Source organism: Eutrigla gurnardus (assembly GCF_963514095.1).
Source record: "Eutrigla gurnardus genome assembly, chromosome: 21".
Lineage (NCBI taxonomy): Eukaryota > Metazoa > Chordata > Actinopteri > Perciformes > Triglidae > Eutrigla > Eutrigla gurnardus.
Genome location: NC_139932.1, coordinates 15,679,475 through 15,705,069, shown reverse-complemented (window position 1 = coordinate 15,705,069; position 25,595 = coordinate 15,679,475). Strand labels below are relative to the sequence as shown.

The 25,595-nt window shown below is 42.0% G+C and overlaps 3 protein-coding genes across 3 annotated transcripts in view; 1 reads left to right on the top strand and 2 right to left on the bottom strand.

Annotated features, from left to right (window-relative positions):
• Nucleotides 1-426: 426 nt before the first annotated feature.
• Nucleotides 427-4,952, bottom strand: LOC311032000 (intestinal mucin-like protein). Its single transcript, XM_084038605.1, has 14 exons — nt 4,750-4,952; nt 4,139-4,386; nt 3,763-3,949; nt 3,288-3,492; nt 2,622-2,788; nt 2,370-2,439; nt 2,156-2,265; nt 2,032-2,063; nt 1,794-1,947; nt 1,648-1,685; nt 1,416-1,523; nt 1,169-1,208; nt 923-1,031; nt 427-747 (listed from the first exon to the last, which is right to left on the bottom strand). Exons 2-14 carry the CDS (start codon nt 4,322-4,324, stop codon nt 579-581), a joined length of 1,575 nt encoding a protein of 524 aa, XP_083894731.1. The 5' UTR covers nt 4,325-4,386; nt 4,750-4,952; the 3' UTR covers nt 427-578.
• Nucleotides 4,953-5,495: 543 nt separating this feature from the next.
• Nucleotides 5,496-16,571, bottom strand: LOC311032213 (mucin-19-like; the record flags this gene model as incomplete). Its single annotated transcript, XM_084038848.1, has 31 exons — nt 16,504-16,571; nt 15,902-15,943; nt 15,160-15,385; nt 14,210-14,339; nt 13,982-14,039; nt 13,691-13,773; nt 13,003-13,198; nt 12,802-12,921; nt 12,599-12,713; nt 12,337-12,472; nt 12,170-12,247; nt 12,012-12,081; nt 11,771-11,905; nt 11,460-11,606; nt 11,114-11,208; nt 10,894-11,026; nt 9,458-9,701; nt 9,316-9,356; nt 9,113-9,201; nt 8,684-8,838; nt 8,443-8,581; nt 8,212-8,316; nt 7,784-7,978; nt 7,563-7,635; nt 7,307-7,476; nt 6,990-7,146; nt 6,680-6,790; nt 6,375-6,528; nt 6,247-6,275; nt 5,810-6,090; nt 5,496-5,594 (listed from the first exon to the last, which is right to left on the bottom strand). Exons 1-31 carry the CDS (start codon nt 16,550-16,552, stop codon nt 5,496-5,498), a joined length of 3,855 nt encoding a protein of 1,284 aa, XP_083894974.1. The 5' UTR covers nt 16,553-16,571.
• A 3,000-nt stretch (nt 16,572-19,571) lies between these two features.
• slc2a13a (solute carrier family 2 member 13a) overlaps nt 19,572-25,595 on the top strand; it is a 40,641-nt gene continuing 34,617 nt past the window's right edge. Inside the window, exon 1 of the mRNA XM_084039362.1 lies at nt 19,572-20,190. Within this exon, the coding sequence (XP_083895488.1) occupies nt 19,617-20,190 (574 nt within the window). The 5' untranslated portion in view covers nt 19,572-19,616. The remainder of the gene's footprint in view (nt 20,191-25,595) is intronic.

Here is a 25,595-nt window from a genome sequence, read left to right as displayed (position 1 = left end):
TTACAGTTGCAATAATAATGTCAAAAATGCCACAAAGTTGCACCATAGGATTTTTTTGTTGTTGTCTAATAGTAATGACATTTACAATTTAGCAGTATTTCTAACACACAGATAGTTCAATTTGAGAAAAAATGTTCCTGTTACCATGGATACAACACTGATGTTGATTCTGTGGTCATAAAGTACATTTCCTTTACCTTCATTGTTGGAGTGAAGGCAGAAATAGGAGATGCATGGCTTGATACAACTATTGAGAAGCTATGTTTATTGTAATTTGTGAGAAACGACCTTTTATCCTCTGGAAGACTCCCAGGAATGGCAGTGATCAAAAGCCAAAAGCTACTTAGCGTGACAAAGTGTTAATATAGTAGATTTAAGTTAAAGTCTGCACCGATAGAAGATACACACAAAAAATAAGTGTCAAATATTCAGTTTATTTGACAGAAGGCAGATTCAGTGGAACAATTAATGGATTCAATTAATAATCCATTGGATTTGAATACATTGGATTCTGATTCTGATTCAAATATATGCTAATAAGATGTATGCTTGGCTACTGTGTGTGCTGTCAGTACTTTTCAGAGCACTACGTTGCAGATTAAGCACTCACAGGCGATGATGTGCCGGTAGGTGAATTCCCTGGTTGTGAGGTCGTCGCACTGCAGGGTCACTGGTCTCCTGACTGAGCTCCGCTCCACACAGCAACTGGTATCCTGCTTCACAAGCAGGTCACCATCTAGCACGACCCTGTGGCAGTGAGCCCAGGGAAGACAGCGGGCAGAGAAGGGTGGACACGGACAGAGGGAAGGCACAGTTGAAAGTCTTCACATGGAGACTAAAGGAAACGTTGCGAGTATGAACACTAAAAAACCTCAACATGTGTTATTTGTGTCATAACTGTGTCAGGTGTATTTCTGCTCACCTGGGCTCAGTCACACATACGCCGCTACACACAGGCAGCTGCACGACCGTGGTACAGTTCTCTATTGTGACGCTGATATTGGTCACCTTCGGAGCACAGCTCTCTTTGCCTGAGGTCAGAGGAAATTAGGACGTGATGAATGGGAGCAAAATATAAAGATATTTTCCTCTTTACCGAGCTTTGAATGCAGGAAAAGTTCTACTTAATTTCACTTTTGATGGTGATTATGTATTGATTTTGACTTACAGGTAAAGCAGCAGTGTTGCTCATCCCAAATTCTGTCCTCCTGGAGCACAAATCACAACAGCTCAAGGTTAAATGTTTGTTTTTCTACTTATTCTTGATACACTTAACTATGGCAAGGTCCCAGTGTGTATATGTGAAATTCATTTTCATTTGGGTGTAACCCATGAACCTTTTTAATTACACATTTTTAACAGTTACTGATGAATGATGCTTGTAAGATGCAACAGAGTAGGGGGGGGTGCAATACCTCCCGACAGTCCTCTCTGGGACATTCTCTCGTCTCTGCCTGAATACCCTCTTTGCTGCAGCGGAATGATGTGCAGGGATAGGCGGCATCATTCCAAGTGTTTCCCACCTTCACACACACAAAGGCAGATATCACGTGTTAAAGCAAGTTAAATCTAAAAAACGTGTATCTTTTAAGGGAGAAAAAACACTTTTCTTTGTCATATACAGTTATAAGATTAGACACAACATACCCGATATGTTTCTTCATTATAACTGCATGTTTTCTCAACTGAAAACATAAATAATAATGTTATTTTTATTCATATTAATGTGGGGGAAGTCTCTGAGATCATATTTCAACCATCATTTCAAAATATAACAACGAGTCGGTGCTTACCACAAATCTGACCCCAACAGCAGTCGGATTTCATCAGTACAGAAGTGGAGTTGCAGACGGGAGGCGGACCATTATCTTTTGGAACACACTCCTCCGTTTGAGTCTGGTTGTTGCATGTACACTCGTAACAGCCGGACTGCCACATCTCACCAGGCTGAAAGGCAGTTATGGGAATACTTTTTTAAATCTAGAGTCAGAGGTATTACCATTGTTGCATGGATGAGACAAAGATACTCACCATTCTGGGCTCACCGAGTGGTCCTTTACAATCTAATGGACGAGAGACAAACTCTACGTTAACACTAGTTATGACAGCATGTGTCTTGTGTGTAAATGTCAGCTTTAGAGGCCGTGTGACTCACAGTCACAGTCGGACAGGCAGACGTTCGAGTGGTTTCCCGCCCTGAGGAGGCCGCTGGGGCAAAAACAGCCTTCACTGCTTCTCTTGAGGGACGCGCCTGGATAACGTATTCTGTACGGGAAAACCAGAGGAGAAAGAGAGATGAAATTACGATTGAACAAAGAGAGAAATAAATGTCACAGGTGCAAGGATATTGTTTTGTAAACTTGACAAACCCTCCGTAGCAGAAGTCATCCAGCATGTCACGGCATTCTCTGTAAACCAATCCTTCTGGACACGTCACATCTGAAACATGAAGAACGACAATTTATTATGTATACAAGTTATTAATGTCAGCATCGGTTTAAAGAGGTATTAATCATTGGCGTTACAGTATGGTCCAAAAAACACAAAAACGTGCAAATATATGAAGTTTCTTTTCTTTCTGGCTTTGCAGAGTATACGAAAAAAAGATAAAAGATACATACTACAGCTTCCATTGGTCAGCTCTCTCCAGTCAATACAGAAACCGACCTTCATGCATTCCCCAGCAGCTTGCTCGAGGGAAGCGCAAGGACCAATCCTGCATGAATCAAACTCGCAGCTCTTCTTCTTAAGTTCAAGATCCACAAACCTACTGCACTCTGAAAAGACTCTGAAAAACAGAAAAGATGAGACTTTTACTCAGTAGTTAGAGAATAAACTAATATGCAACAGAGAACAGCTCTAAGACGTGGAAAATAAAAAAGAATATAGAATGCAGTGGATGATTAAAACCACCCAGAACATCACTGGTAGCCATCTACTGAGCATCAACGATATTGGCCCAAAGGATATTAAAAGACAAACCCCCCTCAGTCCCTCCTACCATCTGGCAAGAGATACAGAAGTACCAACTTCTTTCTTCAGGCAGTCAAGCTCCTGAATCCCTCCTGAACCCTCACCTTGTAATATGGGTTTGCTTTTGTTTGTGTATTTATCTTATGTAGCAAATTTAATTTTGCAAGTTGTTTAATGACAATAAATGGCGCTGAATCGGAAACAACTAGTAAAGGTAGCATTTAATTAAAGGAAAATCATTGTGCTTCGCTTTTATGACGTACAGTATGAACAAGCAGGCCGAGGAGGTGTGTGTGTTCCTGTGTGGAGCTTACGGGTGGTTCAGCAGCTCACATAGTATGTCCGGAGGGCAGGAGGTGGGTGGTGGAGTGGTGGGTCTTTCACAAGGTACGTTGCTCACAGACGCACATTTTGGCTTCAGTGGGTCAGTATACACCCAGCCGTAGGCCGTCTCACCACAGCAGGTGTCGTTCTCCATCTGCCCTCCTTTACGGATGCACGATCCGACACCACATACACCTGGAGAGAAGGTGAAGCAGGTTTACATTAGGTATACATTCCAGCAAACAAGCAGCATTTATGCTAAACTAAAAACAGAAAGTGGATGGTGAAAAGAGTGTTTAATACAGATTAAAGATAATTTAATTTAACTTGTTGGCTACTGTTCTGAAGCTGATAGACATTATTAAGCACATTAATCCACAAAAATCAAAACCACCACCACTGTTAAAATGGAAATACAGTACGGCGTCCACATCCGCGTGCCATTCCTTTCCATCCATCACCCACCACATTGTCCCTGGGTGTTGTTGAGGAAGTGCTCCATGGCCAGACTGACCACCAGGTTGTGAGACGGACTGAGGGAGACAGAAGAGCGGATCTCTGGGAGGTAGATTGTCACTATGAACTCTGTGGTCTCGAACCTAATCCCATCCTCCTCATATGGTGGCTTTATGGTCATGTTGTTGAGAGTGGCCTATAGGGCAGATAAGATAGGAATTGGATCAATGGTATCAAAACACAAGACAGATAGAAAGAAGTAAAAACATCCCTTTTCATATAAAAATAATTAGCAGCATCCTTGTAGCTAAATAGCCAGTATATTATTTTAAGGAGGCATGGTGACATGGCATACTGCAGATAAGTAGACTGTATGATATTCTACCTGTACTATACCCTGAGTTTGACCCCGAAGGACATTGAGTGTAGCTATGTTGTTCTGATATTTCAGGATGACGCCTTTAGCACAAGAGCCCGGGAGGCCCAGCCCACAGTCGATGTTGTCCACCGCAATGGTCAGATGATAACGTGGCCACCGCTCCTCCACCAGGACGTAGGTGCAATTTTCCATGAAATCAAAGTGTACGCCTTGGAAGGAGATGTAGTGGGGGTCGCCATAGATATCGCAGCGGCCTACAGGGCATAAAGAGGTGATTTTTGTATTTCGTCAGTCAGTCAATTGACCACTTTGATCAAGACTAAAATAGCATGACAACTATGGGATGGATTGCCATGACATTAACGACATGCATGGTGATCCCTTAACTTAACCTCTATTACCATCCATCGTGTAATCATGATGACATACGTCCTTTGGTAAAGCCTCACAGAGCTTGTCGTTATGCAGCTATGTCGGTGTGGATTCATTCAAGGGAGCAATATTACTTCATTAACACTATGTACTCTAAAATAAAATACCTTACCTTCCAACACACAAACACAAAAGGAAGGAAAAGATGAAGGATGGATGAGATAGAGACAGAAGGACACACTTACAGTTACACTTTGGCGTTTCACAGCATCCGTCCGAGACATTTGTGACTTGGCCTCTGGGGCAGTTGGGTATTGTAGGCGCTGCACACTGCACTGAATTCGACTCTATCGTTTCATTAACACATGTCTTATGGAAGCAGTCCTCTGTCCACGTCTCACCACAATACCAGCGTTTTCCTCGCTTCAGGTCCGTACACCCGCACTCTGGTGGTTTAATGAACACAAAACAGTAGGAGACAGACACCATAGAAAAAGGCACAAACACAATTTAAGTAATTTAAGAAACAGGTTTGTTAGTAACGTGCAGAACAAGTGCATGGTACGCACCTGGGGGTGTTGTAGAGATGATGGTGGTAGTAGGGGTGGTGCTACTGGTGATGGTGGTGGTAGGGGTGGTGGTTGGCGATGTTTCAGTTGTTGTTGAGGCACTTGTTGACCAAGTAGTAGTTGGTGTCGAGGTGATGGTGGTGGTAGGGGTGGTGCTGCTGGTGATGGTGGTGGTAGGGGTGGTGCTGCTGGTGATGGTGGTGGAAGGGGTGGTGCTGCTGGTGGTAGGGGTGGTGCTACTGGTGATGGTGGTGGTAGGGGTGGTGGTTGGCGATGTTTCAGTTGTTGTTGAGGCGCTTGTTGACCAAGTAGTAGTTGGTGTCGAGGTGATGGTGGTGGTAGGGGTGGTGCTGCTGGTGATGCTGGTGGTAGGGGTGGTGCTACTGGTGATGGTGGTGGTAGGGGTGGTGGTTGGCGATGTTTCAGTTGTTGTTGAGGCGCTTGTTGACCAAGTAGTAGTTGGTGTCGAGGTGATGGTGGTGGTAGGGGTGGTGCTGGTGCTGCTGGTGGTAGGGGTGGTGCTACTGGTGATGGTGGTGGTAGGGGTGGTGGTTGGCGATGTTTCAGTTGTTGTTGAGGCGCTTGTTGACCAAGTAGTAGTTGGTGTCGAGGTGCTGCTGGTGGTAGGGGTGGTGCTGCTGGTGATGGTGGTGGTAGGGGTGGTGCTGCTGGTGCTGGTGGTGGTGCTGGTGGTGGTAGGGGTGGTGATTGGCGATGTTTCAGTTGTTGTTGAGGCGCTTGTTGACCAAGTAGTAGTTGGTGTCGAGGTGATGGTGGTGGTAGGGGTGGTGCTGCTGGTGCTGGTGGTGGTAGGGGTGGTGCTGGTGCTGGTAGGGGTGGTGCTACTGGTGATGGTGGTGGTAGGGGTGGTGGTTGGCGATGTTTCAGTTGTTGTTGAGTAAGTTGTGGTTGTTGTCGGAGCTGTGGTGTAAATCATAGTTGTCCATACACTAGTAGTGGATGTGACACTGGTAGGAGTCGTCATTGGTGTAGAGGCGGTGGTGGAGGGTGGTGGCGCTATTGGAGTAGATGTGAAATTGAGGTCTGGTGTTTTAAAAACTGGTTCTCTCAAGAACTATATACTCGAAAAACATTTATAAAGTTAATTTGCCACAAAACGATTACATAGTTTTAACTGGTAATAGAAACATAAAATAGTAAATGTAGACTTACGGCAGTTTATTGCTCCATTTTCACAGCGGCTGTCAAGGACATTATAAGAGTCAGAAACAACCAGTTGTTGTCCAACGAAATAAATGAATTTAATGATACTTTAAACATATAAGAATGGCCCAACTTACCACTCAATGTTACTGTAATGTGACTGTAAAATCACCACTGTCCCGGGCTGAATGATAGTGTCGTTAAAAGAACAGGTGCAGTTCCTCAATTTGGTGCATGCGCCGGTATTTTCGTCATAGAATGGCTCCTCCTTTGAACATCTGGGGTAGCAGCCTTTTCCAATAATACACATAATACTTATTTTATGCGTGTGGATGGATGTGTAAGTACTGACCTGATATCTAAAGTCAGAATTAGACAAAACCTTTACATTTTCACTAAATTCTACCGATGACCGAGAAATAAAATGAAAAGGTCCGATTACCTTCCAGTTTGTGAGTGACATAGTTGTCATGGCCGCAGGTTAGTATCTTCCCACAGGCTTCATAGTGCCAGCTACACTGCCCATGCTCGTTGTAGTAGTCACAGTACACCGCTAGGGTTTAAATGACCACAGGTTAAATTGTTACACATCTGCAGAGTCATAGTTTATGTTTTGCAAACATCTGGTAGTAATGATACACACTATTGTCATCATGAATGGTTGGTTACATTGACTGAATATGTGTTTTATGTCCGTTACACATTGTTAGTTATCTGCATAATGACTACTCTGAAAAAGAGTGTTAACTTACGGCACAGATCAGGTGTCCTCCAGTTGACACACACATCCCATTCGCTGCAGGCCTCCGCGTAGGCCGCCACGGCTGTGCAGAAGCCCAGGAACTTCCCTTCGAACTCACAGGAGCAGGACTCCTGCACGCAGGCAGAGTAGTAGGGGTCTGGATCCACCTGGGGGTCGTAGAACAGTTTAGTATTTAAGGGCTCTCTGTTTTCATAAATGGTTATATGATCTCATATTGCAAGAGATTTCAATAAGGAAATCCTGAATCTATAGCAATGAGTCCAAATCCTGAGCCTTGGTGGCATGCTGAATTTGTAAAATGCATACTTTTAAGTGGCAATCACGGAATGTGTCTCCGGTAAGGATCATGCAGCGCCGCTGGGCCCAGGCGGAGCAGTAGGAGTTGCGTTCGCATGGAAATTTCTCAGTGGTGACGTCAGAGCAAGGAGGCGTGGCGGCTTTCCAGCTGTTGCCAAATGCCAGGGAACTGGACATCACTAAAAAAAGATATATATTATTGGTGTTATTTTCACAACAAGGACAAAAGTTAAAGTCCTTCATGACAAAGAGACAACCGATTTACCTGCAGAACCACTCATCTGTAGGTCATTCATCTCATTGGAGTCAAAATTCCCACAGAGACCACACACTCGGTTCTGCAGGAGATGGTTAAACATGTTAAATGTATTAAAACATTCATAAAGTGCATTTAAGCTTGAAGGGACTGCTGATTTGTAGGAAGGATGGATCTATCAACACTTATGTGTCTTGAAAGTGATGAAAATGAAGATCCTCATAACCCACCCTCCAGTCTTGATGCAGCTCTACGGTGATCCGGGTGTGTTTGTCCCAGATGAGCGTTATCCCTCTGCTGGGTACTGAGATCACGATGTAGAGTCCCACGGTGTGAGTGGAGTAAAGTGGTTCCCCCTGCAGAGTCCAGCCTTTCTGGTGGCGTCTGGTCACCTTCATGTCGCTCAGTGTCAGGGTGACGTGACCCTTTTAGGACAGCACAGGTTCAATTCACGTTACAAGAATAGTTCTTATTGCTGATGAACAAGTTACCATAGTTTTACTGATTCAGGACCATTTATCTGCCATAAATAACATACTGTTATTATTTAATGATGACTGAGGGATCTGAGTGAGTAAAAAACATATCAATTGATCAAGTGTAATGAAGACAATGATGGACAATAAACACGTGGACAATCAGAGGAGTAGCTGTCCACCTGCAGGTCGAGGATGATGGAGCGAGAGCAGGTGAGCGCCTCATCACAGCAGGGGACGCTCTCCACTCTGACAGAGAAGGTGCCGGTTCCAGTTCCGCAGTCGTCCTAAAGCAAAAAAGATCCGAGTTGAAAATATGTTCTTCTGAAAAATATGGCAAACTATAGCTCATATCTTTCACCCTATAGTATAATCTACTGTGTCCTGAAGTGGATTTTGTCGTTGGATCTCACCTCTACGAGGACGTACTGACACTGTCCATCAAAGCGGTACCATTTGGAGTCAAAGGTCTGGTAGTGTCCGTTTCCATAAACTTGACATTTCCCAGGGCAAGGCTTGTTTAAGCAGGACCACTGACCGTAAGCACAGCCACTGCAACGTAGAGAGACACAAACCTTTTATTCAGCTTCTGCATCATGTGTTTATCAGCTCAGCAATGACACTTTTTGAAGGCAGCACTAAATCAGGTGTTACCATATTTTGCAGTTGGTTTCGACGATCTCTAATGCACTGAACACTTTTCCACTGTACATGCAGGTGCAGTTGCTTAGAGGAACACAGTTTCCACGGTGATCCTCGTACTGGTCATTTGGGCAGTAACAGCCACTCACACAGGTCGTACTGGCAGCCTGGAAATCACACACACGCAAAAAAAAAAATCTTAAAGTGCACGGAAATTGTCAGGAAGTTTATATAAAAATAAAATTACGGCTTTCAGTAGGAGCTGCTCTCAATTGTGACACAAGAAAAGCATCATACTTCTCAATGCTAGTAATAATAAATTACCATATTACGTATCTTACAGTGTTAACAGGTAGTTCGCCAGCTATTCATTTCAAATAAAGAATTAATAAAAATACACGAAGAAGCAAGCTACGTATATAAAAACATATGATGACCTACCATTGGTTTGCTGCTTGACTCGCAGGTTTTCTGAGCCGTGTTAACTGAATAGTTGGAGCAATGAATACAAACTTTCCCATTTGTGCACCCTGTTAATTAAATACATACATGTCAGACAGTTTGACACATTGTTAAGTTTTGCTGTTCTTTTATTTAGTTTTTGAGTATCTTTTTCATATTATGATAGAAGAAGATGTATTTACCACAATCTGGAGAACAGTGCAGCTCTCCATTCTCACAGACGCTGCAATAGAGACAATATTTGTTTTTAGATATAACACAACTGTGAGCACACTGTAACATCATTGGGAAGGAATCTCATAAATGGTACGATGATCAGCTCACCAATGCTGTCCATCGATGACAACAGACCCCGGGGCCGTTATACCGCCGTTGTAGTGACAATTGCACTCCCCCTTTGTTGTACAGGTGTTTGCCTGGTCCAGGTGAGTCCCCTCTGGGCAGCTGCAGCCCTCCACGGGTTCGTAGTCTATCAAACAGCGGATGTCGGGACCAGACAGGGAACTGCAGGTTTGGTTGCAGGCTTGCACGGTGTAGGAGAATTCTTGGTTCTTCTGACATTTTACAGCTGGGAACACGACATGTGTTGTTATATTATTGAAATGCCACTATTGAAAAGGTGACATTTTCATTGTAGACACGTTTAAAGGACACTACGCGTCACTGTCCACCCATTAGCCACCTAGCTTACATAAAACCTCTAGCATATTTACCAAAATTGCGGGTTTTTGAGATCGTTTGTATGGTTACGTTTTGTCCAATAAACGTTACAGAATGTACCTGACAATGTTATATAACTCACCTTGTCGTTAAAATCCTCTTTCTAGCTCAAATTACAGTTCAAAATGCAGTTCTTGGAAGGTAGTTTTCCAGGTAACGGCTCTAGCTTGGCTCTGTTTTGATTGACAGCCCATGGGGGCGGGACCAAAGTATAAGGAAGGTCAACGATTGGCCGAAAGTCTCGCGTCCAATCAGAGTCCAGCTAGAGAACTTTTGACCAATAGGATGCAGCCAAGGGATCATGTGCTCCTCGTGCCGAGCGAGTGCGCTTTTTTTTTTAAACTTTATGCGAGTGCGCTTGTTATCAAGGTCGGCATACGCTGACATGACTCTCTTATGAACTTGATATTACCGGCTAACTCCACCCGGGCCACTTACGTATTTTAAACCGGAAGCAGCCGGACATTAACAACAAGTGCACCCGGAACCTGCTTTTCTAGCTTCATAAGGAGGTGATTTAATATCAATGCGCGGATTTTAATGGCTTTTATTAGATGAATACAGTGATTTTAGATAAAATAAACAACGCAAGGATTTTCAAACGGTTGAGTTAGATACATTTGCCGACGTAACAGTCTGGCAGAGTGTTTTTACACACCGTTTCAACATGAATGGCAGTGAACGGCAGTGAAAACAGGTAAGCTGAGCTCTACTAAAGTTGTCACTGCAGACACACAAGATGTAATAAAGACAGGAGAACACTCTACTAAAGGAAAGAAGGCACAATTAGACTGGTATGGTCCTTTTAAGTGCGTTGAGTGGTCGAAAAGACTAGAAAAGCGCTATATAAAATGCAGGGTTATTACCATAAATTACATGAATTCAACCTTTACATTTACTGTTATAAACATTTGATGCCTGAAATAGTTTTAATCATCCTTTTATCATTATTGCAAATGTGAAAAAAATAAATAAAAAAATCTCATAAATTGCCAGCAACAGGCTTTTTTGACCCAGTTGTTTTGTTGAACAGTACTCACTGCAGTTCGTAGCTTTCCTCCAGTCACCAATCACAACACCCAGGCTGGCGCAGGCTTTGGCATAGCAGCCCAGAGCAACACACAAGCACTGAGACAGACTGCTGCCACAGCTACATGTTCTTTGGATACACGCCTGGAAACAATAAAAAATAAATTAAAACGTTGATTGCTGAAAATGTCAAGCATTTAGGGATTTAGTTTGGTGCGAAAGTCTTGTCACCATGTGGTAGTGGTCAGTTGGGAGATGACTGTGGCACTTTGCAAATATCCCAGTTGGGTCGTTCAACACTGAACACTTTTCATCAGCAAATATTTCTGCAAAAACATAATCAAGAAAATATGAATAAATAAGGCATCTATCACAGAGAAGCAAGTGTGCAAATTCAACTGTTAATTTTAATATCAAAATGTAATAATGTTGTCTATTTTTTATTGTTATTATTAATAATAATAATAATAATAATAATAATAATACAAAAAAAATATAAAAAAATATTTCTTTTCCTTCTTCCCTTTTTCCATTTTAGTTGGATTTCAGAAAACACATTTATATCATTAATTAGTACCATTGTCAGTGTTAGTGCAGTAGGGTGGTTCCACTAGACAAACACCCACGCTCCAGGACTGAGCGAACGGTTGAGCTGCGTTCTCGATGATCCCGCTGCTGGTGGTGAAGTCGTCCGTGGTGTCACCGTTGTTGTTGCCACAAAGACCTGTCAGACGGTGAGTGTGATTACACTTCAAACTGCCACAGAGGGTATATAGGGTGTTTCTTCTGTCTTGATAGCTCTTAAAAAACTAAAAAGTCTTCATGAAAGTGAATCCCAAAGAGTGTTGACGCCTGTTATTTGGCTTGTGTGCAGTATGAGAGCCGAACCTGAGATATTGCCAGTGTGATGGGGTGAAGTGATGTACAGCTGGATTTCGGGAGACATTTGGACTTGGATTGTCATATTGAAGACTGTATTGACCTGGACGTACATGGAGGACTGCCAGAAAACCACAGCATGTTCTGACAGGCGACAGAAGTTGGTGAGTGATTGGGTGGGTGCATTACAGATGGATTACTAGGTTATCAAATATAGGACATATTCAAATTATGGACGATTTGTTTTTACCAGACTTATGCAGATCAGTGATCTCCTCCGACCCGAATTTAACCACGTTTAGCGAGAATGTATACGTTTCCTGCAAATCCCCCCAAAAACGGCATTTAAATTCAGTGACTGTTGTTTTAAAGATTATTCTAAATTCAACCCTCAAAGAATGCTTGTACCTGAAATATTTTAAGGTAGACTGCTGTCAGAGAGGGTGACTTGTCAGAATACAGAATTGTTATTGTCCAGTTGTTACCCTTAAAAATGAGCAGAAGAGCAGTTAGTAAATCGTTAAAAAGGAGACAAGATGGATTAAAGTTATATGATGGGGGTGGCGGGAATTCACCTGCGAAGCCACATATTTACATTTACCAGGCACAACATATTGTTTGCCATCGAATGTTGTCACAAAGGGCCCTTCAATGACACATTTGGTGGGGCAGATGTTTGCAGAGCATTGCCATTTCCCTCCGTCACACGCACTGCGGAGAGACACGAGGGCCAGAATCACATAACATGAAACTACAGTCAATCGTATTGATTGCAATTCAGGCGTATTCCTTAATCCTCTAGTGTCTAAAAGTGTGAAATGAATTGATGTGTATTACCATGACTGGCACTTGGTCTTGCGGACGCCTCCGGTGGAGTAGTTCTGGCCAGCAAACACACAGGGGCAACTGGACACACACTGGAAGCCATCTGCCCGGTCATTAAGCACCTTACCTACAACACAAACCAGTACACCTTTCATTATCAGGCTCTTGGCTAAACAAGCATTGAAAGCACAGATGGTGGGGTAGCGCCCTCTCACCCTGGGGGCAGACACAGGAAGGGATGAACTCCTGGTTGGAGACTGTGGGGTTGGAGCAGCTGGGGACATAGGCCGGACCCTTTTCCATATAAATCAGGTCTCCTGGACATACTTCATCCCCTGCATTTAACAAGTTCATCAATCAAGCGTCAAAAACGTGTGTCCAAGATGAATTTTAAAGAGCTTTAAAACAGCACTTACCACAGTTGGTTTTGGTTCTCCACGTGTCCCAGATATAGCTTTGGTCTCCACACTGTAGGACAACTTCTCTGAAGAAAGCACAGCCGATGTATTTGCTTGTTTCGTAGCTGTAAATGTTCTCTTCACAGAGTTGGATGTAATGAGCCAGTTGGGGGAACAGACAGTCGTAGGCTTCGGAAATGAAGTTGATGCACACCTACAAGAGAAAGCATCTTGAACTAGGACACATTGTATGGTGTGAGTGTACTTCGGAGTACTTTCTGAGTCTGATTTAAAAAAAAAAAAATATATATATATATATATATATATATATATTATTTTTGTTATTATTAGTTTTATTATTTGTATTATGAGTGGGTTTTATTTTCCACCTTTATTTATTCATCTTTAATCTAATCTTGTAAAGGGTGCCATGTCATTTTACTTTAATTGTGGCATTCTATCCCTGTTTTTATGTTAATATCATATCTATTTTCCTTGACTGTAAGGCATTTTGTGCTGCATATATTGTCTTTAAGGTGCTATACAAATAAAGCTCATAATTATATTAAAACTAAGGTGTGCTTAGATTAGTTTGTCTCCTAGTGATGTGGATTCAATGCACTGTGACATTCACGACTCAATCAATTTAAAACTGACTGGAATATAACATCAGCACAGCAGTCGGTCTTTGCAGCAGTTGACTTACTGAACTTTTTTCCGCGATGGGATCTCGGGTTTGACACGTGTCCTCGTCGAGCACGCTCTCCTGAGTCAACTGCTGTTGGTTTCCTGATTTCATGAAAATGGTACGTTCTTAGAGCAAAATGTATGAAAACAAATATCAAAGTTTGCATAAATAAATAAGGGCATTCGTATAAGCAGCTGCGTTATAATGATGACGAGAAACTCGTAAGGTGCAAGGATGTATTTTTGACTTATTTCTTGGTTTCAGGACTCACTTCTTCACCACTAAATTCCAGTGATTCAACCATCATACCTGACATATTGTATTTTCCACACAGTCCAGTCATGTCGACGCTCAGCTCCACCTCCACCTGCACGTTAATAATAATAATAATAATAATAATAATAATAATACATTTGATATGTTTTGGAAAAAAAAGGAATAAATAAATAAATAAATGTAGGATATTGATGTTATGTGAATGCATTTGTGTTATTATGGTCGTGTGTGTGTGTGTCTCCTGTAATGCTGCCGTCTCACCCAGAGCGTGTCTATTCCTCCAGGTACATTGTGCCAGGTGACGGTCAGAGGAAGCAGCGAGCTCTTCAGCCTCGTGTAGACGCCGTACTGAAAGATATGCTGGTAGGTGTGGTCGTATGGCAGCGAAACTCTGTCGGCAAATAAATATATCAACATATCAACAGACGTGGAGGAACTGTAAACAACTGCAGTATCAAGTTAAAGACCTGCTTTGAAAACGTTACTTAACTAAAAGCATGTAATCAGCAAAATGTGCTTTAAATCCATTCATTTTCTGTCAATTTATCAATTGTTTTATTTGCACGTGTACTTTTTTTTAATGTTTTGTGTTCAAAGATCTAAAGTGGAAACCAAAGTTATCGAATAATTGCAGTCCAATCAAAAAAAACATTAAAGATGAATCAGTGCGAAATCATTCAATAAACTGTAAAAGTATCACAGTGTCAATACAGCCTGTAAGTCACCTTGCCATAACACTGTATATTCTAATTAATTCAGTGAGTCAAAGCTAATAATCAACTAACACCGGTGAAGTTAATGCATAAAAATCACCTGGTTGTGTGGCTATGAATGGCAATTTAAAGTGAATGATTTGTGCGTTTTGGCAACACTCATGATTTGATTGGACTTTCTGGGAGTCTTTAGTTGGTTTAGTTTTTATATAACTGCTTAAAAAAAGTATTTGTGTCCACCTCCCCCAATGCAGCCTGTAAGTCACCTTGCCATAACACTGTATCTTTTTATTTAAAGCCAGAACATTAATAATACAGTTTCCCCTGAGTCAATAATCAACTACCACGGGTCATATTAAGAATGCATAAAAATCACCTGCTTGTGTGGCTGAGTATGAATGCCAAGTTAAAGTGAGTGATTTGTGCGTTTGTCTTAACTTGGTGTTCTATGTGGCTGCAGTTTCCTTGTAATGAAACATTATCAGTGTAAGTCTGAACCTTTTCATCTCCACCAGGATGTCTCCATCCTGCAGAATAGTCCTGACTTTGTTGATGATGATCTCCGCCCGCTCCAGCAGGCCGTTGTCACCGCGGCGGATGGTGATGTCACACTGCACCCGGTTGTGGGTGAAGCGCGTGAGTGTGAACGGGCAGTTGGACCGGACATAGAAGCTCGAACCGTTGAAAGGCTGCATGACCCCGCTGCCAAACGTCCTGCAAGTGTCTGATCACAGTTTACCGATTAATGCTCGACACTGAAGACATCAATACAAACGTGTTTGTTTGTCATGCCAGAGATATAATCAGGAATAATAGCAGTAATCAATTCAGGATACAATATACAATTTATCATCCCTCTGATGAAAAACAAAGCAAATGAACTTCTTTTTTCTGCAGAGTATAAGATAAGATTCTTGTAAGAATACCATTTTAAAATCAATAAGCATGATTTACTTTAATTTCAAGTCTATAAAAATAGAATCAAATCAAAAACCATGTTTATTTGCCACACACAAACTCATAAACACAGTACAACATGCAGTGAAACTCACTTGTGCCAGAAAGCAGCTAGTAAAAAAAAAAGTTAAATATAAAATAAAATTAGCCAAATACAATACAAATGTTTTACAAAAGAAAGAATATATCTGTATGTTTCAGGGAACAGAAACGGCAAAAATTGTGAGACAGTAACCTTTATCATAAAGTGATCATTATCTGACATTGATTGACTTATACTCACATTTCTGACTTTCCATTGTGACCGATTCCACTGTGCCTAAAACTAGGAGGGAAATGCAGTGTCATGGTGGAAGTCAACATGAATTAAAAATAAATAAATCATTAAAAATAGCACAAATTGATATAGCAATAATGTTATTTTTATACCAGATGCATAGTTTGATAATAGAAAAATATGTAGATATGAAAAAGTAAAAAAAAAAGTAAAAGTCTTGCATTAAAATGTCTCATAAGTCAAATTACTATTAGCTCTACCTCTAATGAAATGTACCACAAGTAAAGTTACTCATAATTCTGAACAATATTCTAATTGACTAATTATATTTTTGGAAAACTGAGACGTAATAGAAACATAGTAACAGATTAATACATTAATTGAAGTAAAAAATATCAATATTTCCTTTATGTTTTGTAGTATAGTAGAGATATGCAGTAAATATACTCTTTCATTCCACCACTCAATATAACACTGATTCACATAACTTCTACTCTTGTGCTAAAATTCTATCGTAATTTGTTTTTGTCCCTTTTGTGTTTCGCTCATATTGTAGTGAGAAGAATCAATAGATATTAAAATGATGAAATGGACAAAGATCATAGTACCTGAGGCCAGTGAAAAGCAGAGTACCAGCATCCATCGCTGTGAGGTCATGCTGCCTGATGCTGCAGGACGACAGGTGATAGCAGGAGAAACTGCACTTACAGCCCTCCTCATGCCTTATATGTGCAGACACGCACACACACACACACACACACACACACACACACACCGAACCACCCACCCTGTGCTCATTGCCAAACAAATACACCAGGAAACAAAAATACAGAACAAAGAAATCAGATTAAACATTAAACTATTGGTAGTTCAGCAGGAAACCAGCCTAATACCTAATGCCAATTGAACATATCCTACGTATCATGTTGCATTTACCGTTAAAGAAGCACGTTTACTGGTTTAATACAACAATCCCTAAGACATCTGTACCCATGGGAGCCAGTTTGAAACATGAGTCTAGTCTTTCAACCATTTAAACCCTCATGTTTCCTGATAGTCCTGAGATCGTTAATATTTGAGTCGCACATAATGGGTAAAATATTAAGTCTTATATCACGGACAAAGAGGGGTGCTTACTTTTGGCAAACACTGACAAACCAGACAATGCCTTAGCAGAGGACAAATGGACCAATGACAAAATGACAAATGAGGTTAGGTAAATAACCAGGGCCCATCAGGAACCAGGATGTAGTTCATTATTTCTCAATTTAAGGGCTTTTGAGAGATTGCCACTCTTGGCAGAGTTTTGTAGCTCCTCAGATTTCTTGTCATGTAGAGCTGCCACTTGAGTAAAAAAAAATCACTTCCTTATTTGGATTCGGATTATGGCCCATTAATTAAAAAACAGTTCTGCCTGATTGATCACAGAAACACGACGACTTATCAGTTAGCATAGCGTTGGTTTGGTATGACGTCAAAGTGCCTTCGGGGGGAAATAGAAGGAAGTGTTGAACGGAAGTTTTTTGAATCATTAAACTTTTTACATTGTTTGACTTAAAGCTGCGTTGATATATTTTTGGTCACCGGAGACCTGAAGAGCTCCGAAACAAGCTAACAGACGTGTCATCGCGTTAAATGGCTAACCTGTTAGCGACTCGCTAACTCACCGACACAACCGGCAAACATTATCACACCTTTTTGGAGACAAGTTTCTGTCCACAAAATGTAACGTCCAATATTCACTCACCTCTTCGTACTGGTTTGGTATCCATAAAAAATACCTGAGAAAATTAGCAGGGGTGTTTTAGCTTTTAGCGAACCGTTAGCTAGCTGTTAGCTTCATCTGGTGCACAGTGGGTTTATTACAGCTTTGTTGCTGAAAACAGCAATAATACTTTGTTAATAGTTAATGAGAGCTTAACTGTACTGTCTAATAAAACAAATACAATGATTTTAAAGAGTCTTGAGAATCGGTTGATAATTCTCATTGGGTTCATGCTAGCAACATTGTTCATCTTCAGCATGCTTTGCTAAGTCTTTAGAGACTTTTTGATTTGAGTTAAAAAAAAAAAAAGGCCAATATTTTGGTTTTCTTTCCGCATTGGTTCGGTCATTACAAACTCTTGTGTTTTACACAGAAGAAGTGAGATATTGCCATGTTTTCCCCTCATGAAACCAATGCGCACCATTACAGCGTATACAGGAAACCGTCCCATTATTGCCCTCCTTCTCTAATGGGCTCAATCACGAGCCATTATCCGGCCGTACTCATTCTCCATTTCGCGTGACACCGCTGTCCACATATCGATCCCGCCTTCCACACATGAATGCATTTACAACCATGCAGGCTGCCAGTCATGTTCACTCAGATTACCTTTTTCTGTGTTTTAAGCCTGATCAATAATGGAGAAAGAGAGCCGTGTGTGTGAAGCAGTTCTGAACATTAGAGACTCGTGCAGAGATTATTGTTCGGCCTTTAGGTTTGGATGGTGTTTAATAACGGTAAGTGGTTTTTGATATTTTTCAAGCAAAATCATCACTTGTTTCCGGCTTCTTCATTTTCTGGCTTTGCCCGAGGAAAGGGAAACTGATATCAATGTTATCTAGATTCAAAATAATCGACTGATATGTAAATCTGTTAATGTTTTGATGATCAGTTAATCATTCCAGTAGTTTTATAATAGGGTCACTGCAGTTTCTCAAATGTAAATATTTGCTGCTTTCCATCATCTTCGGTGATATTTAACTAAATGTCATGCTTTGTTTTGATCATAGAAGCTGTTTGAAAAAATGTCAACTTGGGCGCTTTTTGGAAATTGTGATGGCGGTTGCTGATATGTTATAGACCAAACAATTAATTAATTAATTAATTGATAATCTGATACTGAAATTAAAAACGTTCAGCGGTGAGCTTTTTGACAGCTTTAGACAAACCCGCTGGCAAAAAATATCAAATTTGAAAATCGTTCAAATTGACATTAATACACAATAAACCATACTAATTTCTTCACCGTGGAGCTGTAATACTAGAGTTACACCTGCAGGGGGCAGCCTTTTTCATAGTACGCCAGAGGCAGCAGCCTGTTGTGCAGTAACAGGTGACATATGTGAAATAATGTAGGCCTATATTTAATTAGGAATCTGTTATTTCATACATGTGTTGTATGTATCTGGGTCTATAAATAGCATGTGAACTCAGATTTTGCATGTATCCCCAAAGTGAGATATTTTCATCAGCAATAGCAGACATGCACAGTGATTTTTAGTGCACTATTGTTCTCTATTTCCAGCAGCCTCCATAATCCCCAGTGATCTAATTGCATTGTATCAGCCTGTATCCATCTCCATAAACGAGTCACTCCAGCATCATGCTTCCAAAAACAATGTTTCTTTGCGTCATGCCGACGCTGGTGGTGACGAGCTGCTCCACTACGCTCCTCCCTCCCCCACCCATCATCATCACCTCACCTTTCCTCCCCGCTCTTCTTCAACTCTCCCATCAGGACCAACCGGGGGTGTGATGCGCTGCTGGTGCACACGAGGCTGCAGAAGAACAACTTTTATTAGGGGAGGGGATGCTTGTGGATAACTAACGTGGCAGGAACTCCAAACTAAAAGGGGGCGGGGTGGGTACAGTTAGTTTTCTTTTTCTTTTTCTTTTTTTTCTCTCCTCTGAAGCATCATATACTAAACTAAGCAGCCCTGTCCCGTGGTTTCCCATATGTCGCGAAAGCCGGACCATGACTACAACCTCCGTAGCATGAGCAACCTGATGGGCGAGCGGTGGAAGAGGGCGAGCGACGGCGGGGAGCGCAGCCTCATCAAGGCTCCGTCCAGCGCCAGCATCAGCAGCCAGGGCGCCTCCGCCTCGGCGTGCGCCGCCGCCGCCGCCGGCGCGCCCGCGGCACCGCATCCTTCCACGGGCGACCTGGAGAGGGCTGCGCGCAAGCAGTTCCAGCAGGATGTCACGCCCGGCTTCGTCTACGTGCTGGCCGCGTTCTCCGCCCTGGGGGGTTTCATGTTCGGCTACGACACCGGGGTGATCTCCGGGGCCATGCTGCTGCTGAAGCGGGAGCTGGACCTGAGCGCCCTGTGGCAGGAGCTGCTCATCTCAAGTACTGTGGCCGCGGCCGCCCTGTCCGCGCTGCTCGGCGGCTTCCTCAACGGGCTCTTCGGGCGCAGAGTGTGCATACTGCTGGCCAGCTTCTTCTTCACCGTCGGGGGGATCGTGCTGAGCACCGCGCCGGGCAAGGAGGTCCTCCTGGCGGGGAGGATCATCGTCGGAGTGGGGCTGGGTAAGACGCGAATGTTCTTAAAGCATGAACTTTATTTTACAGATTAGGCATCTAAAGTTGCTTTTAATTGTGAAAGAATGACAATTATCCCCTCCCTCCATTTGCACTCAATCTAATGTGATAGTTTATTGATTTCTGCATTAACATTTTCCCCTGAGGTCAGAGGTCAGAATCAGCTTAAGTGCACTTTAAGGTCACTAGCTGGTCTCCTGTGGTTGGTTTGGCTTGCCTCTCTCCTTTTCATGCCTCTCGCCTGATATTTTTGCAATTATACTCACAGCATCTAATTACACAGCGCGGCCCCCTCCTCGCTCAGGCTGCACACCGCTTGCTATCTTTATTATTATTATTATTATCACCATTAAGATTGTTATTAGATTTAGTCGGGGATACCCTTCAGCAATTATAACTCACTTGAATGATAAACGAGAAGGGGAAATCATCGCGACGTAGATAGGAAACGGAGATTGAACCTGGAAGCATGCAGGAGACTTTTAGTGTCAATGAGGTCGTCTTCATCAGACACTAAAGTCAGATTGGTCCCATTCCTGCTTCCTCTCATGATGATTTCTACTTCTTCCTTCCCCACATGAATGTCAATCTCTGCTTTCTCTCTCTCTCTCCCTCTGCATGCTTTTATATATGCAACATGCTTTTTTTTTTTTTAAATCAATTTCAATGCAACCCAAATTATTTATGGCTTCTGTTACTCATGACTCACATCCTCTGTGAAAAAGGGCTGTAAAAAAAATACAGCTTTCCAGGCTTAGCTCCACGTTGATGGCACTCGTCCGCCTCATCCTTTTGAGAGTAATAAGCGCGCTGCTCTGATATGTGGAGGAATCATGGAGATTGTCCCTCCTCAGTCAACCAGTGGGATAGAAGAGGAGGCTTGAATAAACATACAGTGAAGAGCTCCATGTTCACTTCCTCTACACACGAATTATGTTTGAGTCAAGATTTGCCTTCAGACCCCTTTTTTAGTGCAAATACTTCTGTTAAATGACTGTCGGTTAATATTATTAGCATACATTTATTTATGTGGCATCAGGAATGTGCAGGATGATGAATGTGTCCATAAGGTGGGCAACACTGCTTGATATATTTTGGGGGAAAAGCACGAGATAATGATTTTAAGGGGAATACTGGGAACACTTCCAACCATCTAATTTGCATTTCCCATAACTATGGGGCATGTGGGATGCAAATCTGTTTGTTGCAGTACAGTTAGTTAGTTAATTTAGGAACTCCGGGTGTTGATATGAAAACAACATAAACGGCAATTCACGAAACTGTATGAAAGCTTCATGTTTTCTGGAATGGATATAGCTTGGGCAACTTAGACATTCGTGGGAAATGCTTTTCTCATTGGACAAGAATGTCTTCATAATACAGGTTGGGACCCAAATGCAGATATGGATGAAGAGGTAGCAGGAACAATGTTTTCTTAAGGCAACAGAAGAAAATCCATTCCAGATCAGGAACACAGGGAAAACACACTAAATACACAAGGGAGTAATCGGGTGACAAGACACAGGTGGACAGGCTGATTGGAGGAAGACACAAGGGAACAGGGCAAGACTGACAATACTAATACAGGTGATACACCAAATAAAGGAGTGAAAACAACAGGAAGTCATGCCCAAACAGAACACAAGAGGAAAGTACAAACTAAAAGTGTCAATCAACAAAAAACCCAAGATCATGAGAGAACAAAGCAAACCAGAGATTAACAAGACTTGTGATTGGCCGACAATAAGCCCTAGCTTTTTTTTTTACTGAAACAGCTCTTATGCAAATGTGTGTTTTTCCTGTACGCCCATTCTCCAAAATGTGTTTTCTATGTGCAATAAATCACAGCAATTACAGGGAATTGTACAAAAACAAGATTCACTCCAGGTAGAGAACCTGGTTTAGTTAATGACAGAAAACTGCTGCTGCTTTTTCCACAAAAATACCTACAATTGTGCAATTAGACAGCTGGTCTTGATTATACCAATTTCCCCAAAACTGGAAGACAGCAACGTGTTTAAATAATTCTCCATCACATATTTAAACCTGTCCATTTCTTGAAATGCACCCATCGGGTCCTCTTGCACTAGTTTAGTTAAACACTGGCTAGCTCAAAGCCACCGATAGCCCTGTTAGCACTTACGCTGTTCTTTGCACTGTTAGCGCTGTTACCACCAATAGCTGTTAGCTCCACTAGCTCTTAGCACCACTAGCGCTGTTAGCACCAATAGCTGTTAGCTCCACTAGCTGTTAGCTCCAGTAGCTCTTAGCACCACTAGCTGTTAGTAATACTAGCTGATAGTAATACTAGCTGATAGTAACACTAGCTGATAGTAACACTAGCTGTTAGCACCGCTAGCTGTTAGCACCGCTAGCTACGTGCCGCCAGCTCAGCTGTTGCCGTGTTGAGAGGCCATAGAAATGCTCCCAAACTCGTATATAGTAGCTTTAATGGAGACAGTCATCAGGCGCTAGTTTTTTGGAGTCGGTACCCATCAGCCCATTATTGCATGTACTCCAATAGTAACACAAACAATTGCGGCAGTGATGCCAGTCTAGTGTTAATGTTTGTTTGGAACCATCCCTAATGAAATGTGATGGAAAGAAATACATTTTTTTAGATTTGCATACAATATTAAAGAGATAAAAGGTGAATATTGCGTTTTTCCCCCCCAAACGGACATATGTAATGAGGATTGAAAATGCAGCAGCAGCCACACACCTCATTTACATACAAAAGCTCTGATTGCTAATATGCGGAAAGAAATTAATCTCCTCGGTCATGTCAGCTGTTACATTATAAGTGGCAGTTTCATTATAAGTATCCCCTCCCATTCTGCCATCACAACCCTTTTTTCCCCCTCAAAATAGCCATCATGACTGCACCAGCATGCACAAGCTTCCTCTGGTAGATAATGAACCACATCCTGGCATCACAATTAGCCGCTGGAGACGCTAATGAGGCATCATTTTTCATCACATGATATTGTTTCAGCCGAGCCCGTCCGCTGCACGCTCACATTAACGTCAGCCGCGGTTCTCGGGGAAGCCAAGCGCTGTCGCATTTTCTGGACTGAACTCGCCCCAAAAAGGTCACAGGAGCCGCCCGTCAAAACGGGAAAGGCCAAACGCCGCCGAGCTGTACCCGAAAGCATCTGGTTCATCTGCTCGCGGGCGATTCCTGTTGATCTGACCTTTGCCTGAGCACGGAGACTGTTGTGTGATCCGAACAAACGGACGGTATTGAACCAGACGGTTTGACATCGTTATGTCATGAATCCGTGTCAATCCTATCAAATTAAGAGGTTTTCCTGCTGCACAGGAATTTTGTTGACAGACGTTTTAATCTTGTGCAGGAAAAATCGTCTCTTGTTAGCCGTCTTGGATGTGTGATGGGATTTAGACGAGTTAGCGCTGTAGCAACAGCGAGCCAATCTGCTAGCAGGTTGGCTGTGTAAGCAATTATTATTGCAATGTTTTTTTCTCTGTGGAGCAGACTGGCTGTGGGTTTTATCATATTGTTTTGAGTCAGTTTTTATTTAAATAAATGTAAGTTGATTATTGCCACTTGGGGCACATATCACTTTTTAAGTTGATATGATGAACCAGACCTGATATTTGATAGTTTGAAGGCTCCTATTGTGATTTCTTATCAGATATTACTTTAATTTACATAACTTATAACCTATTTTATAACCTATTTTTTGATAAAGTTCCTATTTACTTTGCTTTTTTTATTAGTTGCAGAAATGTGAAGGTCAGGACATTTTACAGCTGAAAAATAATCTTGTCAAAGAAGTGAAGGAATAAAGAAAAGAAGCAGATGTATTTGCAAGCTTTACTGCAATTTCTTTGCTTTTTTTGTGGAGTTTTACTTAATTTTCAAGGTCAGTAACGTAGACAAACAAGCATAGCCACCAAAAAATAGCCCACAACGTTGTCATGTGACCCTTTTCCTGCAGTCCTTAAGAGTCTTCCACTTTAATATATGCATTCTCTCTGTGTGTGCCAGATTTAAAGGGTTGAAAAGAGCCATGAAATGTTTTTTCTTCATAAAATAAATCTGCTCTGATGCTTTCAGCCCTCGTTAGTCATAATCCTTCCCCTCACACATAGATACACAACTATAAGCACACACACGCCGTCAGTGTGTGCATGATCGTGTTTTCTGGCTAAATTATCTAGTTGCAAATTTTGAATCCTTGGAGACAGAATGAAGGGTCCTCATAAAAAAAAAATAGTGCCGTTAATTACACTGTGATGACATTTAATTATTACCTGGAGGTGATTGATAATTGATTGGTTGGTTTGTATAATTAGATGACAATTTTCACCCTAACTCGTTAGCAATTAATTGAAGACTTATTGAGGAATTTTGTTTAAACGCATATCATTGACATTTGTGCTTTTTTTAAATTTCTCATTAAAAGTTGTAGCATTTCATATGACGATTATTTGACTACAAATCTGTATGAAAATGTGAAATTAAGCACACGTACTGGAGTTAATTAAGAAAAGGGCACAACCTCTCCTGCTTTTGCCCCTGAATTGAATCACCACTCAGGCCACTTACCCATTTGAAAGTCAACAAAAGCTTTATCTGGAGGGAGGAGGGTTCTCTTTACTTCGCCCTGCATTTTAGAGGATGCTCCATTAGCCTCTAATTAGCTTCCTCCGTCACAACCAGCTCCTCGGCACCAGAAAACGTCCCGCCCGTCTCTCGACTACATCACAGTGATGAAGGGCCGAGTGGAGTATCTTCCCTCGTCCCTCTGATGAAGTGAGTCACTCCCGATGCTTTGTGCTATAGCACCCGGAGGCCGCCTTCGCGAGACCAGACAGCGGCTTTGAGGCCGAGCCTGACCAGACGATGACTGTGTGTGTGTGTGTGCGTGTGTGTGTGTGCGTGTGTGTGTGTGTGTGTGTGTGTGTGTGTGTGTGTGTGTGTGTGTGTGTGTGTGTGTGTGTGTGTGTGTGTGTGTGTGTGTGTGTGTGTGTTGAGAAGGAAGGGGAAGTGCTGGGAGCCATCTCCTCATTAATGAGAAAGGGAACACGCTGTGAATGTGTTATAAGAGATTCACATTCAAGCGAGTGGAAAGAGAGAAAAGGAAAAAACCCTGACCTTTGATGAGGGAGTTTTGCTTGCATTCAGTGCATTTTTCGGTTTTCAGCGGAGAACTTCAGAGGAATGTGAAGACTTGAGCTATAATGTCACTAGACTCCAGATCTGTCCTCCGTGCAGTAATACTGATATAGGACAACGTGAAGTTTTACTATATGTAGGAGGTCTTTCTCATGAAAATGCTCCTTCTGCATGAACTATTTTTGCCATTCTGCATACTGTCATATTTTCTGGGCAACCAGCCGGGCCAACCAAGCTAACTGTTTGGTTA